This window comes from Rhopalosiphum maidis, chromosome 2 (assembly GCF_003676215.2).
Source record: "Rhopalosiphum maidis isolate BTI-1 chromosome 2, ASM367621v3, whole genome shotgun sequence".
Lineage (NCBI taxonomy): Eukaryota > Metazoa > Arthropoda > Insecta > Hemiptera > Aphididae > Rhopalosiphum > Rhopalosiphum maidis.
Window position 1 is genome coordinate 20,820,085 of NC_040878.1, and position 19,702 is coordinate 20,839,786.

A 19,702-nucleotide genomic window follows, 5' to 3' on the forward strand; every position below is an offset into this window, starting at 1 on the left:
TTTCAAAAATAGTTATAAATTTAAATTAAAAAATAAAATTTGTATTAAGCCTGGTTTGTAACAGCCCGAAAAGTAATTGAATGCAATCCAACAGAGTTCCTTATCACTTAGTATCAAAAATACTTTTTTGTGATAGTACGGTCCTCAGATATATCTTTAGTCCGTGGCAAGGCTGATATAATATAGACAATACAATTAATAGTTTAGAATTTTTAGATTATAATTTCTTTGTGTTTATAATATTTTTGATATTAGGGATTTGGATTTATAGTTGCATAGTGTAATCACAAACAATTAACAGAGATGGAAAGGATTCCTGATCAAATGGGTTATTTAATCATGACGATGGATGGGGCTGTGATTTCTGTGAGTAAAAATACAAGAAATATGTTTAAAAAATTAATAACGATCTATCCTTGATGTATACACAACTCATTTATCGATCTGTTCAGTCTGGTGGTGATTTAGAGAATAATGAAAAAATTGCGGACATCATATCAAAAACAATTAGCACAAGTAAAAGTTTATACGTGCCTGATGAACAATTCCAAAACATGTCAAGTATGTCGAATTAAAATTTAAATAGTTTTTAAATTTCATGTTTTGATAATTTTATTTATTTATAGTTTTATATCAACATTATCATTATTCCGTTTGTGTGTCAAATAAGAAAATCCATGTTTCCAAAATTAGACACGATCCTAATACATTAGAAAACGATGAAGTCAGAGGGATTACAGAAGGTTCTTGATCAGCTAAACTAATAAGTTTTTATATTTTAGAGTGTAAGATAAATATGTCTAGGTTATATTATAACTGTAATAACATTTTGTTATATAACATTAATAATATTTCAAATGTATTAAATTAATATTTATAGATTGGTTAATAATTTTAATACTTTTTATCAGATAGGGTTAATCATTAGTGATGCTTTAAGCCTTAAATTTTTTTTTATATATTTCATCAAACTACCCAAATATAATATGAAGTTTTGTTTATTATTTCATGACTAATACTAAATTGAGAACTACAAATTTTAAATGAATTCAAAAATAAATATAAAATAAATTAAAATATTGAATTTATTTTAAATGACATCAATTAATTTTACAAATATTATGTATATAAATAATAGAAAACTATTTATTTTTAATTTACATACAATACAAAATAGTATAGCAATCTGCCTTTAACAAGAAAAAAGTTATACTAATCATATTTCATTCATAGACATACATTTATATACTTTTTTTAAAAAACGATGATATTGATTTTGTTCCTGTAGCAGCTTTTTTTAATGCTTTGTCTTTAGCAGTTAACTTAGGAGTAATAGTCTAAAAAGAATAAAAATTAACAAGAATAATATACACATAAATATATAAAATAAAAAAAATTTAATACAAAATAACTATTAACCTTTTCAACTTTATGAGGCATTTCTTCATAATCAACTTTAATGAATTTTGTTCTTTTATTTACATCACTATTTTCATCAGCTTTACGTTTATTACATTCTACTATTTCTGGAAGCCCGAGATGTTTTAATAATGATTTTTGAATATCAATATGTAAATATTCCGAGATTATATCGTATGCATATCTTTTGTATTGTTCTGTATCAAAAACATAACTGTGAAAATGATTTATTTTTTACATTATAACTCATAAACTCTCAAAATAATTAAATGACAAAACCATTAATATAGGTATAGTAGTATCAATAATATTAAAAAATTATATTTTATATAATTAAGGGACTCCTTTGAAACAGAAGATACTTTGGCTAGTTAATGTAGAACCTGATAAAGTATTTTTATTTTTTTTTAATTCATAAACTAAAAGTTTTAGTACTTTTTATTACTCTAATGGAAATATTTTACCGTCAGTTGAGTTTATGCTTGTTTCACTCAGTTTAAATGAGGATGAAATGGCTGCGTTTTGATTGACATTTATTTGTTGAGTAATTAAAACTTTTGCTACTTTATTTATTTTAGGTGTAAGCCATTCTAATGTATTATTTTCATTATATTGCCATAGAATTAAATCTCCAACTTCTATAAAAAATGTTTTAATATTAATAAATCTAACAAAAATAGTATTGAAAATATACTCCAATCAATAGTTTATACCTTTTTTTGTAGCAATTTGTTTTAAATTTGCCAATTCCGATAATTTCATTAGAAGATTATTTAATTCCGGAAGATGTTCATCCACTAAAATTTGATCCAAGGGACAGAACATGGAAGAACACTAAAAACCATAATATTAACAATAATAATAATAAAAATAAAAAAAAAATTAATAACAATTGTCAAAAAAAATATCACTCAATTTCTTAATATAACTTCCCTAGTCAGGTAAAAGGCTAGATAACAGATTTTAAGTGCATGTAAATAAAGCGGGTCACTGGCTTACTTGAAAATTAAAAACCTGAATTTATATGTAAAATCATTAAAAGCAGGTGGAAATATAAAAATAAATAACAGATTCATACCAGGTGTACAATGGTATAAAAACATTAAGCCATAAAGTATTAAGAAATTGATCAACTTTTCAAATTATAGTGCTATTAAAAACTAGACAATAAAGAAATTCTAATTACACTTTATTTTCATCTAAATTAAAAAGGTATGAATATCTAAATGTTGCTACTTTATTGTGATGTGGATTTTAATATTATTATTTATTAAATAATCTTAAACTGTTTACAATTTTATCAGTGTTTAAACTTTAAGAACCGAAATAAAAATAATATAGCTTTAATGGAAAATATCTGTTACAAGCTATAGAGTAATACTTACTTTGATAAAATATGGTAGAAAAAGAAACAGAGGATCAACTAATGTTACAAAATCAATCCTATCAATAGGAATGACTTTATTACCTTTAAAAAATGATCTGTAAAAATAATTTTATAATTAATTGAAAATTGAAGACAAAGAAAATTAAAATATAAATATACCTATGACTAAATGGTAAAGATCGCATTTGTGCCAGAGTCTTATCATTTTCAGAATACACAAAAATAGCCAATTCACTAGTTTGTGGATGACGCAGTTTTATCAATTGTCGATCAGCAGTTTTATCATTTGTTAAAGCATCTAATACAAATACATATATTACTTGTACCATTAATAGAATTATTAATACATTTAAACAACCAAACTGGAGAGCTTACCTGGTAAAATGATATAACGATTTTTTTCAAACACTGTGGATTCTTGTTCATTTTTTACTTTTGGCTTTCTACCTCTAGGAGCCATAACAGTATGACAAGAACTTTAAAATTAATATTTTGGACGGTTTTTATAATACAAGTCTTTGTAACTACTACGAAAAAATGTAAGAGATATCAAACCGTATATTGCACTAAATAGAAAATAAAAAATAATAATAATTAATTTATATTTTCACAACATTAGTTTGATTAAATGATTATTGTTGACGCTGTTCTGCACTTTTCTTAACTCTCAAGTACACTAAGCTTCAATTGACCATAGAATAAGAATATTACTATTATATCCGTTTTGACTGTTTTAAGTATTCAAATGACAAATACTCTCAATTCCAAATCTAAATCTCAATAGTTACAAAAGATTATGGAAATGGTAGAATAAAATTGCGGGTAAAACGAACAGTGATAACTCACATAACCCTATTCACGACCCTCAATAACCAATTTCTTCGACTGAAACCAAAGATAATTCATTTTTTCTATACTTTTGTTATATAGATTGTCCCGGGTCTCCCTCAAGGTAGAGAAGAGAAGATGATAACACTTCATGAAAAAAGCAGCACGATTTTTGACAACACAAATTTAGTTAACATAAATACCGCCAGGTACCGCCACATTACTCGAAGGCCGGTCACATTTACTATTTTAATGCATTTAATATAATAAAATATGAAATTTAATAATAATTAATAATATTTAATATTATTGTCTAAATTTCATAATTTATATGAAATATGATTCTATCATACTAGCAAGTTGAAATAAAGAAAAATGTTATATATAGGCACCAATTTAATAAAATAAATATATAGACTTCCAAACTCCAGTCATAACAAACAGTGTTTAAAATAAAAATCATCTCCCTATATTGTTTCAAATTTATTTGATTTTTTGTAAGAACTATGACTGTCCATTTAAACGTTTGTTATTGACTTTTGAGTTATTGAACAATAATTTATATTTTTTTCAAAAGTTTAATAAGTAAATTCACTAATTAAAAATGCCAAATAAATGTTTTGTATCAGGCTGTAAATCAGGATATCCTAGTGGAAGTGAAGGAAAAATTATAACATTGTGTCAAGCTCCAAAGGTACAAAGACCACAATAGGCACAAAAAAAAATTATATGATTATTTTTAAATTTGAAGTAGATAATTACTAAATAGTTTCACAATAATATATTATTATATGGTACTAATAATTTATACTATGATAAATTTGTGCATACAATCATTACATTTTAAGTAATTTTTAAGATACTAATATTATTATTTTAAATATTATAATTTAGAATAAAAATTATTAATAATATTATATTGTAGTATTAATTATACAATACTTTTATAACTTTTAGCTTAATTTAAGATAAACACTTAATTGATTAAAATTTTTTTTAATTTATTAATTATAGTTACTATAAATAATAAATAACTATTATGTACCTACATGTTAATTAAATTTTAAACTTTTGTAAAAATGTATACTAATTTTTCTTTATTGTAAAATTCCTATAACATATCTAAGTTTAAGTTTTATGTTTTTAATTTTTATCAACTGATTAAGATATAATTATAATTTTAATTAAATAACACACTTGTTTATGTTGGTAATAAATCTAGTTTATTATTTATATTTGCATCATTTGTAAAAAATACTACCCAAATCAGGATATAACTTATAAGTCACTTAGTCACAACACTCATAATTACATGAATAATAAACATTTACTTTAAAATGTTATATACACATGGACATTGTACACAATTGAGACAAATGAAACATTTAAAATTTAAATTAAAAACAAACATATTATTAGTATATAAGTAAAACTAAAAATACTCAAAGTATAATAATATTTTATACTTAATGCCGAATGCACTTTGCGTGCAATAAAGGAAATTCAACTAGACAAAAAAACAAAAAACAAAAAAAATTATCAGAACAGTCAATGTTGTAACTACTTATTAAATATTATATGATAACTATTTACTTTTATGTATATTATTTTTTATATTATACATTATTGTAATATTGTAACATTATTTTAGAAATATTTATTAGATGAGGTACCCATAATATAAGGTATAAGTATTGAATCAAAAGTAAATATAATAAAGTAAGAATATATATAAATATACACTATATAAATATGCATAGGCACACGGGTATTTTTCATTTCAAAACAAAATTTATTTATTTATTCATTAAGATTTAATGCACAATTGCATAGTGGCTATAATGCTATTATTGAATAATTATTCAAACAACCGGCCTCCGAAGCTTGTGACGTTCCCTGTGGATATTATTTGAACTACAAAATTGCTGTCGAAAAATAAGCCACTTTTTTCCTCCTGACCAAGCCGAGTGTTATCACCTTCTCTTCTCTACATCGTGGTCTTATAAGGTCTATTGGTCTCACCCATATTGTATCAGCTGTTCATATCACAGGACACTGACGATATTTAAATTGGTCTAGGCTGTTGATAAGCGGGCAGTACACAGTCGTGAAATCACCTTGTAGTTTTTTGACGAAATCGATATCGGAGATTAGCACGTTTACGTTTTTCTTCCAAGGTTGTACTGCATTTTCACATAATCTGCCCACCACGGCACCTCTACAGGGGCGATATTCGACCCTTCCGTCTTTCTCTTTTCTTTTTCCGATGGGTTCTCATCTCCTATAGTCTTTAGGGAGAATCTACTTACGGGTTACGACGTTCAATTGAGTGCTGTGTGCTGATACATATTTGGTCTTCGACGGTGCGCATACGTCCGGTGTCTGTGATATATCTTAGTGTCATTTAGTTGTTACGTCGCTCTTGCTGAGTGTTATTGACCGGTTGTTGAACAAGCTCGACGATGAAATAATATTAAAATACGTATTGTATTTATACAAACGTATACACCTTCGTTGCGACAAACTCAAATCATTACGTCCAAGCATCATTTGCCCGACCATAATATTATAAACACGTACCAGGTGAGCTGAAAGATCATCTACGTACTTGTATAGTACTTAATAATAACACTATTATTTACATACTTAACTATATTATTATTTTGTTTCCGAACAAAAACTCTAACATTGTTCTAAAGACGTTTTCTAAAACCTTTATTCGATGTCAGTGGTATTTTAGTAGTGTGGCACAATAATTAAAATAATGTACATTTTCTACATTAGCATTCATCGCAACAACTATCTAACCCAGTGTTTCTCAATTTCTTTTACTCGCGGAACCTTTGCATGAGCTTGAACGTTTTGTGGAACCCCCATATGATTTTTGGAGTTTTTCTATGTTCAAATCATAATTTAAATAAAAAATATTATTAATTTATTTATATTTTCCCAAATTTCTCACAGAAACCTTGGCACCAGCTGATGAACTCTTAGGTTCCGTGGAACACCAGTTGGGAAACACTGGTCTAACCCATTTAATAGTAATATAATCATATTAACATACATTAGTTAGTAATATGTCATCTCTGGTTTTATTTTTAAATTATTCTATTTTTTAATTGACACATTAATATCATTTTTTTTATTTATATGATCTCTGAACTAAGATTTTGATAAAATATCATAAAACTCTTTTATGGTCATTGACTGAAAGCATACAATATTTCATTGCATATTATATGTTTATAAATATATGTAATAATATTAACTAAAATTATATAGTCTATTTAAAATATTAAAGAAGCCTAAAGGTGTTTGAAATAAAATAATACTTTTCTGGAGATTATTTAAATTTTTTCATATTATACCTACCATTAATGAATTAGTGATTACAGGTTAATTAGTTGATTAGACTTTTATAAATATTGCTTTATAAATCCAATAAATTGACCTAGGTAGTCAGTATAAACTTAATAGTTTACTTAGTTACTTGTTTCTATATGGTATTAAATTATTTTGAGTTCTGGTAATTACTTATCACAGTTTAGTCAATTTAAATGTATATAGTTATATTTATTTGATAATTCAAACAGAATACGTCTCAACAATCGACATACATAATAGTCGGTCGTGAAGTTTGATTTATGTCTCAAATAATGTGGATTATACAATTTGCATGACTTTATAATATGTTAATCTAAAATCCATAATCCTAAGACCTAATTATTTTTAATATCTGTTTTTAGCTCAATTTTTAGTTAGTTATATACATAGAAAAATAATTATGTTAATTAAAAAAAATATATATATTTTTGAACAAGATTTTAATCTTTTAATTTTAAAGTTTTAATAACAATTGTATTAGTTTCTATGCACCTATTTAAATCTGTATTTAAATAAATTCACTTAGTTAAAGTTTTCTTATTATTTATATAATTTTAATGAACATTTTATTATCTTTAATGATCTATATTAGTGGAGCATAATTATATTGCCCCATAGGAAATGAACTCAATAAAATATTGAAGACTGTATTTGTATACTTTCAAGTTCAATGTTTTTAACATAACAATATTGGAAGATAAACCTAATTAATAATAATTATTATTATTTCAACTAATTGGTTTTTTAATAGTATGGTATTTTAAAAACCTGGAATCCATGCCTAGGTATATGAATTATGTTAGCATCTTAAGATTTTATTTATTATACATTAGTGATGAAAATTAAAATTGGTTGAGATTTATAAGGGAAAAATATCCAGTTTCGAGCTCAGTAAAAAAATTACTTACTTTAGATCTGGCTATTTGAAATTGACAAAAATATTTGTTATTTTTAAAATTTAAAGTGACAAGGGGGTTATTTGAGCAAACAATGTGTAATTTGCTTGTAAAATATTTCTTGAAGTGACCCTGACTATTAATAAATGCATGTATTTACTAAAGATTACAATAAATAAGCTACATTATTTCTTGTTATATATGTATGTAATTTAAAGTATTGGTAATACTTTTACATTGTTTTAAATTATACTTAATATATATATAGCGTAATTATTTTATTCGCAACTACATGAATCTGTCAATAATTTTTAGAAGAATTTATTATATATACTTATTTAAAATTGTCTGCTTTATAGAAGTTCTGACAAGTCCACACTATAATTTACTCATAGAGCATTAACTTTTGACTTTTGGTTTTTGAATGATATTCCAAAGTTATTATTAGAAAATATTACAATATATTTTTTATGTTGCTAATTTATTAAACAATTTATATTCATTCATGTTTTAATTTAATAAAAGTTAAGCTATATTAATTATTGACTGGTTTCATATTTAAATAATCACTCTATGCTTATTTATTGTAATTAATCCATGAATCATAACTCATAAGAAATGTATTGATTATTTCTTTTAATTAATTAAGAATACATAGGTATTTACTATACCTAAATAATTTAGACACATTAATGATCTGCATTTTTTTTTTAATAAAATAATTACTTACTTTTTATCTTAAATATTTTTTTTTACATCAAAAGACATTGGTGTGATTTAATTTAGGCAAAATTGCAAAAGCTGATACCTGTGATCTTTCTTCATCATGAAAATCTGGACTGTTCAACACACATTTAATTATCCATGGGAGACAGTGGTTCAAGCAGCTTGGAACAAGTATCCAAATCCAATGAACACTGCTGTCCTTGGCATAGATGTTATTGATCGGCAAGTAATTAATGGAGAACTTCATTCACATCGGTTAGTTACTACTAGATGGACATTGCCAAATTGGGCATGTGCATTAATGGGTCCAATAAGTACATTTTATGCCAGTGAGTATTCTAAAGTTAATCGAGATCGTCGGCAGTTAAAGTTAGATAGTCAAAACTTATCATTGGGACCATTTGTCATAGTACGAGAAAAGCTCACCTATAAGCCACATCCTGATGATCCACAAAAAACTTTACTCAAACAAACAGCTTATGTCACTGTAGAAGGCTTACCATGTAGTGGATATATAGAAAATATACTTACCAGTAAAATTTCAGGCAATGCAGCAAAAGGAAGACAAGCTATAGAATGGGTTATTGAAAAACTACAACATAAACAACCATTGTAATTTAAAATTGTTATTTAGACCTACAGTTATATCATTATATTATAAAATTAAATTTTATGGTTTTACATTTACAAAACCGCTAATTTATATATTATATATTATTATTATTAATTTTTTTGTATAATATATTATAAAATAAATTGGAAACATTTGTAAGAATTGTATTAAAATGTAGAACATAATAAATAAATAAAAATATTATATTAAATTTTGAGTTTAATTTTTTAATTTTGATTTCTTTGTTAGCTATCTTTATTAAGTAATAAAATAAATGTTTAAAGGTCAAATTAAAACTTGTGGTAATATCAGGTTTTAGAGTTAAGTTGTTGTCAAATTAATATATATTTATTCTCTGAAGTATTATGTTTTACGAGTGTTGGTTACTAATAAATAATGATACTTGCAATGGTAGTTTAAACATATTTAAATTACTTACAATAGTTTTTGTATACATACTGATAATTTTAATAATAATAATTATAAACATAATATATTTGGTACAATTAAGGTATTTTCCACTTAATATAATAAAACTATTAAGAAACAAATTTAACAATTAAAAGTACCTTCTACCCAGTGATTATTTAGTAGATTATTAATTAAGCAATTATTTGACACAAAAAATATATGATAAAACAACCACCCGGAGCCAGTCCCTAGTACACATAATTCTTAGTATAAATATAAATAGATAGATTAAATTATTTATTTTAAATAATTTTACAAACTCAAATAAAAACCAAACAATTTAGTGATTTATTATTAGCCTACAATATATATTAATACATGTACAGTAATTAAAAATTTTAAAAGTTATTTGCATTTAAATTATATTTATAATATTTTAGGTTTATAGGTCTTATTCAGTTTCCTAAAGTGTTACAAACTACAAAATGTCAATTTTTACTTAGTATAAACATGATATAATTATTCAAAAATTTAAGGTATTAATTCCAAGTCCATTTAGTTTACTTGATAAATATAATATAACACTTGTATTTAACGTATCACATATAATGCACATTATTTATAAAATTAGAAATTAGTTAAAAATGCAACAAAGTGGTTGCCATTAAAGATAATTATGTATATATAAATCATTTGTTACATATTTCATTAATTTGTCTATCCCCGTTGTCAATTGAGTTCAATTAAATTTTTCAGTGGAGCAAAATATAAAAATAAAATAATAACAAAACAAAATGGAATTTAATGAAGAATGGTTTGGTTTCAGTCGTGTAAAATACATACACTATGGACAATGAAAAGGACATTGAGAGCAGCCAATCAATAAATTACAATATGGAGGATATTTCTCAACCAGATTTGCTGTGCCATACCTATGCAGTTGATTCTCAAATGACAAGTAAAACACATTTAGACATAAACCATTCATTGTCATTTAGTAATACTTCTTGTGAACATTCTAAAATGCAAGAAGAAGAATGTGCTTTTTTAACAAATAATCTACAAAGTGTTCATTTGACACGTGACAATCCATTATCCATTAATCTTCCATCACGGAGACGTCGATTGATACCTATCAATAATAAAGCTAATGATTATGATTATGAATCAAGTTCTGGTAGTGAATTCAGTGATAATACTGACAGATTCTTGAATGTGGACCTTGGAACTAAATCAATACCTGAATTAACAGCTGAAGAAGAACTCAAAGATGAGCGCAATTGGAAATCTTGTACGGTAACTGGTGTTGTTAGTAAGATTGATATGAAAGTAATTGAGCCTTATAAATGTGTACTATCACATGGTGGTTACATGACAACTGGTTCACACAATGCTATTATTGTATTTAGTGCATGCTATTTACCGCATCGTGATCGTGTAGACTACAATTATGTTATGAATAATCTATTTGCATATGTAGTTTCAACATTGGATCAATTAGTTACAGAAGACTATGTTCTGGTATATCTGCAAGGGGGTACTTCAAAGGATTGTGTTCCAGGTTTCTCTTGGCTGAAACGTTGTTACAAAATGATTGATAGAAAATTAAGGAAAAATTTGAAGTTTTTGTACTTGGTTCATCCAACGTTTTGGTTAAAAACACTTGTATTAATGATCAAACCATTTGTAAGCTCAAAATTTGGTAACAAGATACATTTCATCAACAGTTTAGATGAACTCTATGATTGTGTGCCAGTTGAAAGAGCTAGTATACCAGATAGGGTGAAACAATTTGATTGTACAAAATCAAATTCTCACAAGTAATATTAATTTCACTATATAACTATTTATTAATATTATTATTATTATTTATAATTCTACCTTACCTATATACTATCCTATTTTTATCAGTTTACAAGTCCAGGAACACAAAAAATCATAAGATTTATAACTTATATTTTTATTTTTTATGATCTGTAGTTGTATTATTCATTCTAAATTTTTTTTTGCACTTATTCTTAAATCATAGATGACTTAAAATGTAAGATTGGCTAATTAATTACATTATCTATGCAAAACTGTATAATAAAACACTAATTACATCTTAACATACACATTGAAATAATTTTCATTGGGCGATTACATTTTATCTTCAGAAAGTTCTTTATATAATTAACACTTATTCAAATAAGAATAATTTATTACATGTGGTATTTAAAAAAAAATATAAGTATTTAACAATAATCAATGACTATTATGTATTATATTTAATAATCCAATATATAAAGAAAAAATTCAAAAATATGTGTTTAGCTTTAATAGTTTCAATATTGTAGTTAATTGCCTTATTATCAAACTTAAAAGTTATTAAAATTGTGTGCAATTTTTCAATATTTCGATTTTAAAAATTTAGAAATAAAAAAAACTACATGACACAAAAATATAATATAACAACATTGTCTCATTATTTTAATATTTTAAATTTTTAAGGTTTAAAAACAAGTACCATAATAACACTTCAAACTATGTTGTAACTTTTATATTTGATAAAAAATAAATTCATAGTTATATTAAAACTAATAAAACTAAATTTTAATTTTCAATATTACGCTCATATTAACAAAGACCACAAAAACAGATACGGCATTCTTCTATGACTTAATTACTTAAAACATAAAATTGTTTTTATTTTTCACTACTAAATTATTTCTGATTCAAAATATTCATGAACAATGTTTATTTAATTATCATAATATAAAAAAAATGTAATAATTATTATAATATAGCCATAAGTAAGAAATATTATGGTTACCAGTAGTAAATTACTTAAGTTATATAAATTTTAAAATATTTTTTCCCATTCTAGTCCAGTAATATACAATAATATTTATAGTATATATTTGTCTAAATGTTAGTAAAAATAATATTTAGGAAACAATTATTTTTAATCAAATGATAATTGAGTTAAAATTTTACATAGAGAAAAAATATTCTTATAAATTAAGTTCCTGGGCTTAACATACAAACTACAAAATGTATTAATATTATATAGTATTATTTAATACCTATCTAGTCTAATTTATTATTATTATGCTCTCATTTTGTTAGTGTATATTTACTTTTGTGATAATCTTGATCCTAGTTAATAAATATTTTTTTCAGTATTACAATATCATGTTTAATTTTTGTATTAATGTGCATTTTTAAATTGTTTTATATTTTTTGTTTGTATTTATAATGATTATGATATCTTAATTAATTTTCAGAATAAAATATTCAGAAATAGTGTTTCACATTTTTTCCAGAATAATTTGTAGTATTAAAATTGAATTTGAAGCAAGACTTTCATAGATTTTTAGATGCCTCGTGCCTATAATAATATATATTAAGAATCAAAAGGAGAGATATAAGACATTGAAAAGTTAAACATTTTCTTTAATTATTTACCTTTGTATTGAGACATTTCTTTGTATATTAATATGTATTTTACATCGTTTTTTTTTTTTAAATAATGTGAATAAGTGAATATTGCAACCATAAAAATTATTAACTAGGATTATTATTCCAAAAACTATTTAATATTTCAAAACACTTTTTTATAGTAGAATTTAATATTAATTAGTCTTGAATTATTTCTGTGTTGTATTGTATTTTTTTTTTTTTTTTATTCTATCAAGAAAAAGCACAAAAAGACTGTTATTATTGCTGAATTGACAGCATTTATTTTATTAAACTATTATAACTATTATATTATGTAAATCAAAACAAAAATAATACAATGTTGTATGTAATTCTGTTACTCAATATTAAAATTAACATATTTTTTCTTAGATGAAATTGAACATGTTTACTATTAAGTATAATATTATATAATTTATTGTATAATATAACCAATATGAATTCAAAATTAAATAAATTAAAAAAAATCTAATTCAAGCTAAAATGCAGTTCTAGATTTTTTTTTTTTTTGTCTAGTTGGTACTTTCCTTTTTGATATTTTGTTGTATTTTAATTCTTTTAATGTAATTGTAAAAATTATTGTTCAGGTTAAATATTGCTACATGCTTACATAGGACAATGCAATTTATTGCTGCACAATATTTTATGATAATGTTTGTTCTTTTGATAACCTTTTAGAAACAAAACTACTGTCCAATTTTAATTTTAGCTAGATTTATATTGTTACATAAACATTTAAAAGACTGACCTTGAACAATGGATTATTGCCAATAACTGCCAAATTGTTCATAAAAATATTTAAGTTAGTTACAATACAATCAAGGTTAATATACCAGCCTACATACATGCTATAATCTTCAACCCAATAATGTGTTCAACCCGAGCCATAATCATGGTCCATAGACCATATTGAACTGAGTTGAGTCGGTATGACTTGTTAATTATTTGCCTTGCTTTCCTTCATTAAATTTAATTTAAATTGTGCATTTTTTTTTCTGTCAATCTCAATCTTTCACATATTAATGTTCTCTTTCAATAAATTTGATAATAAAAATTATTTTTTATTTTTAAACTTTATGTTAATTCTAGGAAAGTTTTGGGTTGTTCAGACAAAATCATGTTACTATTTCATTAGGAAAATAACAATCAAGGTCAAATTACAACAATTAAATTAAGCATAATCTACAACATGATTCATGAATAGCACCTCTATTATGTGAGATAATTATGCAATAATAACTAATATAATTATAATTAGGTATACAATATTAACATAATCTTTGTATAAATCATGTTTCTACGGCTAACGAGAGCTGAGGAAAATGGGAAGTACGAAAGCATGTTTTTACGGTCAAATTTTGCTACTAGAACGGTCTTTTAACAGATTAAAAGTAATATTTATTATATTAGAAACTCATGCCAGCAACAATTCAAGTTATAATAATACAATATTTAATACAACTTAATGAAATAATGATAAATTAATTGTATTTATATTGTATAAAATAAATAACTTTTAATAAAGTAGAAAATGTCTTTTGTTTCTAACCAATTCATATATACCTGTATAATATATGTTTGAAACATACAACAATAGGTGGAAATATTCTATATTTTTATTAGTAATAGATAATTTAACCTTTTGTCTTTTAAAATTTAGACAAGACATTAACTGCTTATACAAACACTACTATGCATCTGTCGTCTTGTAGGAATTAATTATGTCATTATTTTATTATAGACTCAAACCCAAAACCGTAATTAGTATCCAGAATTTAACAAATTTCTCATTTGATATTTACAAAAAATAAGTAGTTTAATAAATATAAAATTATAAGAGAATCGATAAAATAACAGTTGTTTAAGTCGAAAAAATGTCATTGATAATTAATGATTGGGTCTTCAATAGAAAAGTGCTTAAGATGATAAAGAGGAGAGTTTTAAAAGGATGTACACGCACTGTTTGTTTCTCTTTCTCTCTCATACACAACATACACATATTTACATAAAATCGTTGTTTTTTCTTTTGTAAGTCTCAAAAAAAAAGTATTATCTAAAATCTAGAATTTACAAAATGTATTTTTATTTTTTTAAGTCAAATGATAAAATATAAAACCATATGTCAAACTCTCAAAAATATTATTCTCTCTAATTTATTTAATCAATGATTTATTCAAAAATCATAACAATTAATTTATCATTAATGTGCTTTAACTATATTACATATGAATCAAAGAGAGAAAACAAATAAAACACTGTCATCCTCTCAAAAAACAATTAGGTAAGGAATAAAGGGAATGAATCTAACGTTATGAAGTGGAACATTACAATTTAATAGAGAATGGAGGGTAAGAAAATCCATTAAGTTGGATAAAAGTTTAATAAAAAAATGATCTTGATGTGTTCTTATTTAGAAATGCTGGATACATTTAAAACTTGAAATATAGGATCATAAGAGTCCTGGAGCATCATAAGAAAATAAGCAATAAATTATAGGAAATTGTGTTGGAACTTATTAATTGCTAGAGAATTAAAAGTTAAGTGCCAAAAAATAGATCCCTAGTCCCTTGTGTCCCTACTCTAAGATAGGTTAGGTTGTCAAGAATGAGCCATGGAACAAAAGAGAATTTTTAACAAACTATCTAATTTAAACTCAGAAGATATGTGTTAAATGAATCAGAGGATTTTAAGTGTTTTCATCAATAAATAGTTATGGGAAAGAATTTTGGAAACAGTAAAATTCTTGGTTTTAGATAGAATTGGAGACCTGATTGGAATATCATAGTGTCAGTGACGTAGCCATGGGGAGGGCTGAGGGGGCTGCAGCCCCCCGAAATATCAAGAAAAATTATTTTAATTTTTAATGGCCTATGAAAATTGTTACAAAAATCTTAAATTGTACTTTACAAAAATTGATCATCCTTCCCCAAAAAAAAAATCCTGACTACGCCACTGGATAGTGTAATCGACTGTTAATGAGTGATACATAAGTAAGACTTTTTAATATATATTTTAATAATATGTTTAATTAACATAAATAATAAAATAACAAATTAATTTTATAACAATATTATCAATCAAACATATAATTTTTTTTTAATTGGATGGTACAATAAATGGTAAATTATATTCAATAAATTATTTAATACTTTTAAAAAATAACTTAGCATTAAGTATGCATTCATTTTATAAAAATTGATATATTTATTTAAAATAATAAAAAAAATTATTTTAATTTTATCTTATTTTTTTAAAGATTGTAAATAAAGTTCAAGATTCTTTTGAACAACTGGAGATTGCATGTATTTAATAACAAAATCAAGATCTTTTTGTTTGTTATCAATTAACCATTGAATAGTTGGTTGACGACTAATTTCTTTAGTCATCTTATAAGCCCAAGCTGTAAAAAATTAAAAATACATTTTAATTTCTACAATTTTATTTAAGAGGAGGATGACACACACATATTATGTTGTTACAGTCTTACAAATGTACAACATAGCAAATTTTACATTTAAGATAATCAATTTTCCTGTTATTTTTAAAATTAGAATTAATTGTCTTATTATATAATTTAAAGGTAAGATTATTATTCAAGTTTAATTGATATTTTAATTTAAAAATAATATATAATCATTTTAAAATGTATAAATTAATAATTAAACTCAACAATAAAAGCCTCAGATTTCCTGGATGATAAACTTACCTTAGGTTTTTATAATAGGTTATACAATTTTATAAATTATGGACTATAATTTTTATTGATTATCTTCAATGCAAACTACATATTACTTACGAGATATCTTTTGAAAATTATTCAAAAATTGTATTCCATTCTTTAGAGCACTATCTGCATCTGGCAAACTTTCATCAACCAAACCAATTTGTAATGCTTCATCAGTAGTATACATTTTTCCAGTTGTTAATGACACTTCAGTTTTCCTTTGACCAATAACTGCTACCATAGTATCTTGAAACCTAGAAAATAATAAATAAAAAAAATTTTAGTTCTGAATTTTATTAAATCTAAATTTACCATTTCGGAGCAACAATTCCTAATTTAGTCTCATTAAGTCCAATTGAATAATTTGGCCCAACCATAACTCTGTAATCACAACTCATGGCAAACAGGCAACCTCCTGCTGGACTATGGCCCTTTGTAAAATTGTTACAAGATGTAAGCAATGAATTTATTTGTTTTTTTTTTTTTTATTATTATTATAAATAATAAATTAATAGATCTTAGATGATGTTGCATTTGTAAGTTTAAGTAAAAAATAAGTACTTAAAAATCATTTTGTAGAATTATTTAATTTGTATTCAATTTAATAAAATACTTTCCTAATAAAACAATATATAAATTGTATAGAAGACAATTTAGTGCAATAACATCCAAGCTCTAAAAATAAGTATTAATATTGTCTCTTAGCAGTGGCGTAATTTGGAAAACATATCAGGGGTTGCAAAAATTACTCAGGATGCTCAAAACCCATGGGGGCTTTACTCCCACTCCCAATATTATAAAAACAAACAATGACTTGGTATAAAATGCATTATAAATCTATATATAGTGGCATATATAGAAATTAATTTCAAAGGGGATTAAAAAAAATTTCCATTCTTAAATTCCAATTAATTATACAAATTAGTAAATTGTAATAAATTATATTATTTTCATTGTTGAACTATTTTCTCATTCTTTAACATTTTTTATTTCATAATTAATTAAAAGAACGTAGTACCCGCATGTGTTGTCTCTATCTTAGACACTCATGTCATGGCAAATTTTTGTTTACCAGTTTCAATATTGCACTGTTAGTTTTGATAAAAAGGCGAACTAATACTGACCTATTATAAAACGTAAAGGTAAGATTATATTATCCAAGACATTTTAAAATGATTATCTTACTTAAAAATAATAATATCAATAAAAGGCTAAGTGGGGTACTGGATAATAATCTTACCTTTACATTTTATAATAGGTTAGTTCCCTTTTTTATCAAAACTAACAGTACAATATTGAAACTGATAAACAAAAATTTGCCATGTCATAGTGTGTAAGACAGAGACAACACATGCAGGTACTACGTCTTCTTAACTAAATAATTACTTATTTATTTTATTTTTTTTTTTTACTATCTAGTGATAAACCATAAATATGAAAATTTCAGAGGTTGCAAAATAGTATTTTTGCAATCCCTAGATTATATTTGCGATCTTCCAATTACGCCACTGTCTTTTAACATACTACTTATTCAACGTAATCAAATTTTTTTTTTTAAGTACATTAATTTAAAATTTTACTGAAAATATAAATTACAATACTATAATTAATAAATATGTATTGCTTTACATTAATGACAGATACAGTAGGAAATGAAGTCATATAAAGTGAAAGCCATGTATCTTGTAAAGTAGTCCAAAACTTAGCTAATCTATCAGGATTTGGATTATAAAATTCTGTTATGTCTAGTCCTGCGCAAAAAACTTTCTGCAAACCCTGAAATTAAATATTAATACAAAATAGTTGACCAAAAATACATTTACCTAAAAAAATATACATACTGATGTCAATATCATTCCACGTATTTTATCTTTCTGTAATTTATTAAGCTGAGTATTAATTTCATCTAAAAACTCAAGGTTTAAGCTATTGACGGGTGGCTTATTCATTGTCACAGTAGCTATGCCTATAAAAAAAAAATTAAATAATTTAAAACGAATAGGTATGTTGTATCTATAGTATAACAAAAAATAATAAAACAAAATAAAGATTAATTAATGTAATAGAATAATAAAACTAGATTAAACGTATAAAAAAAAAAAAATAATATTATACATACCTGATTTTTCATCAACTGTTGACTGCAACATTGATTGGGAAACATGCCGACAATTGATGAATTTATTAGTAGTATACAAAATATACCTCCTCAACATTTTAATTCTTTTTAAGAAAAACTTTTATTGAGGTCAAATTAAATTGACAGTAATTTCATATATTGATAAAAAATGAAGCTATAATGAAATAAATTGTTTATGAATTAAAAGATAATATTATAGAATATATTTATTAAGTAATTTTATTTTTGATTTAACTTGGGAGTTAAGAAAGCTAATATTAGATTATGATTCTTACTTCTGGTATTTATTCTTTTTATTTTGGTACATATTACATTATCGGTCACATTGGTAAATAATAAATATCTATAGACCAGTTTAGTACCCTACCTAGATAATGCATTTTTTTACTGTAGTAAACACGGCTATAGATAATATTATGATAAACTTACTAGTTAATCATGGATAATATAATATTATGATATAAAAAAAACAACTGTAAAGAGTGAAGCACGGTTTAAGATAGTATGGTCATGACAAAATAATTATAATAATATAATAATCATTATAAAGTGTCTACCGAAATCACTATTAAAAACAACTGGAAAATACACTACTAGCGCTTGAATGTAATAGTGGCTATAGCCTATAAGTTAAAATACCGTGCTGGCGGGCTATTATTCTTAAATCATGATCGGTACACATCATTTCGCCAGCGCTAGTGTACAATATTCCAGC

At 24.5% G+C, this 19,702-nt stretch overlaps 5 protein-coding genes across 5 annotated transcripts; 3 read left to right on the forward strand and 2 right to left on the reverse strand.

Annotated features, from left to right (window-relative positions):
• The first annotated feature begins 137 nt into the window (after positions 1–137).
• Positions 138–1,004, forward strand: LOC113554481 (ragulator complex protein LAMTOR4 homolog). Its single transcript, XM_026958361.1, has 3 exons — positions 138–366; positions 453–561; positions 627–1,004. The coding sequence occupies exons 1-3, from the start codon at positions 304–306 to the stop codon at positions 749–751; spliced, it is 297 nt and encodes a 98-aa protein (XP_026814162.1). The 5' UTR covers positions 138–303; the 3' UTR covers positions 752–1,004.
• A 113-nt stretch (positions 1,005–1,117) lies between these two features.
• Positions 1,118–3,650, reverse strand: LOC113554478 (ribonuclease H2 subunit B). The gene is made up of 7 exons (XM_026958354.1): positions 3,182–3,650; positions 2,966–3,104; positions 2,805–2,901; positions 2,133–2,253; positions 1,884–2,057; positions 1,420–1,616; positions 1,118–1,337 (listed from the first exon to the last, which is right to left on the reverse strand). The coding sequence occupies exons 1-7, from the start codon at positions 3,264–3,266 to the stop codon at positions 1,242–1,244; spliced, it is 909 nt and encodes a 302-aa protein (XP_026814155.1). The 5' UTR covers positions 3,267–3,650; the 3' UTR covers positions 1,118–1,241.
• A 2,089-nt stretch (positions 3,651–5,739) lies between these two features.
• LOC113554477 (protein prune homolog 2-like) lies at positions 5,740–11,795 on the forward strand. Its single transcript, XM_026958353.1, has 2 exons — positions 5,740–6,217; positions 10,491–11,795. The coding sequence occupies exon 2, from the start codon at positions 10,511–10,513 to the stop codon at positions 11,486–11,488; it is 978 nt and encodes a 325-aa protein (XP_026814154.1). The 5' UTR covers positions 5,740–6,217; positions 10,491–10,510; the 3' UTR covers positions 11,489–11,795.
• On the forward strand, positions 8,741–9,256 carry LOC113551107 (protein slowmo). The gene has a single exon (XM_026953146.1). It carries the CDS (start codon positions 8,741–8,743, stop codon positions 9,254–9,256), a length of 516 nt encoding a protein of 171 aa, XP_026808947.1.
• Positions 11,796–16,340: 4,545 nt separating the features above from the next.
• Positions 16,341–19,493, reverse strand: LOC113552132 (enoyl-CoA delta isomerase 1, mitochondrial-like). The gene is made up of 7 exons (XM_026954841.1): positions 19,263–19,493; positions 18,967–19,141; positions 18,689–18,813; positions 18,477–18,623; positions 17,160–17,278; positions 16,920–17,101; positions 16,341–16,523 (listed from the first exon to the last, which is right to left on the reverse strand). Exons 2-7 carry the CDS (start codon positions 19,061–19,063, stop codon positions 16,366–16,368), a joined length of 828 nt encoding a protein of 275 aa, XP_026810642.1. The 5' UTR covers positions 19,064–19,141; positions 19,263–19,493; the 3' UTR covers positions 16,341–16,365.
• Positions 19,494–19,702: the final 209 nt, after the last annotated feature.

What these genes read in the sequence shown, in the direction of transcription:
- LOC113552132 (XM_026954841.1), bottom strand. Translation starts at nt 19,063, where the DNA reads ATGTTGAGGAGGTATATTTTGTATACTACTAATAAATTCATCAATTGT. An exon ending in AACAGTTGATGAAAAATCAG is followed by an intron (nt 18,814 to 18,966) that starts GTATGTATAATA and finishes TTTTTTTTATAG; the next exon opens with GCATAGCTACTGTGACAATG. An exon ending in TAATTTTCAAAAGATATCTC is followed by an intron (nt 16,524 to 16,919) that starts GTAAGTAATATG and finishes AATTTTTTACAG; the next exon opens with CTTGGGCTTATAAGATGACT.
- LOC113554478 (XM_026958354.1), bottom strand. Translation starts at nt 3,266, where the DNA reads ATGGCTCCTAGAGGTAGAAAGCCAAAAGTAAAAAATGAACAAGAATCC. An exon ending in TCGTTATATCATTTTACCAG is followed by an intron (nt 3,105 to 3,181) that starts GTAAGCTCTCCA and finishes TATTTGTATTAG; the next exon opens with ATGCTTTAACAAATGATAAA. An exon ending in TCTTTACCATTTAGTCATAG is followed by an intron (nt 2,902 to 2,965) that starts GTATATTTATAT and finishes TTATTTTTACAG; the next exon opens with ATCATTTTTTAAAGGTAATA.
- LOC113551107 (XM_026953146.1), top strand. Translation starts at nt 8,741, where the DNA reads ATGAAAATCTGGACTGTTCAACACACATTTAATTATCCATGGGAGACA.
- LOC113554481 (XM_026958361.1), top strand. Translation starts at nt 304, where the DNA reads ATGGAAAGGATTCCTGATCAAATGGGTTATTTAATCATGACGATGGAT. An exon ending in TGGATGGGGCTGTGATTTCT is followed by an intron (nt 367 to 452) that starts GTGAGTAAAAAT and finishes CGATCTGTTCAG; the next exon opens with TCTGGTGGTGATTTAGAGAA. An exon ending in ACAATTCCAAAACATGTCAA is followed by an intron (nt 562 to 626) that starts GTATGTCGAATT and finishes ATTTATTTATAG; the next exon opens with TTTTATATCAACATTATCAT.
- LOC113554477 (XM_026958353.1), top strand. Translation starts at nt 10,511, where the DNA reads ATGGACAATGAAAAGGACATTGAGAGCAGCCAATCAATAAATTACAAT.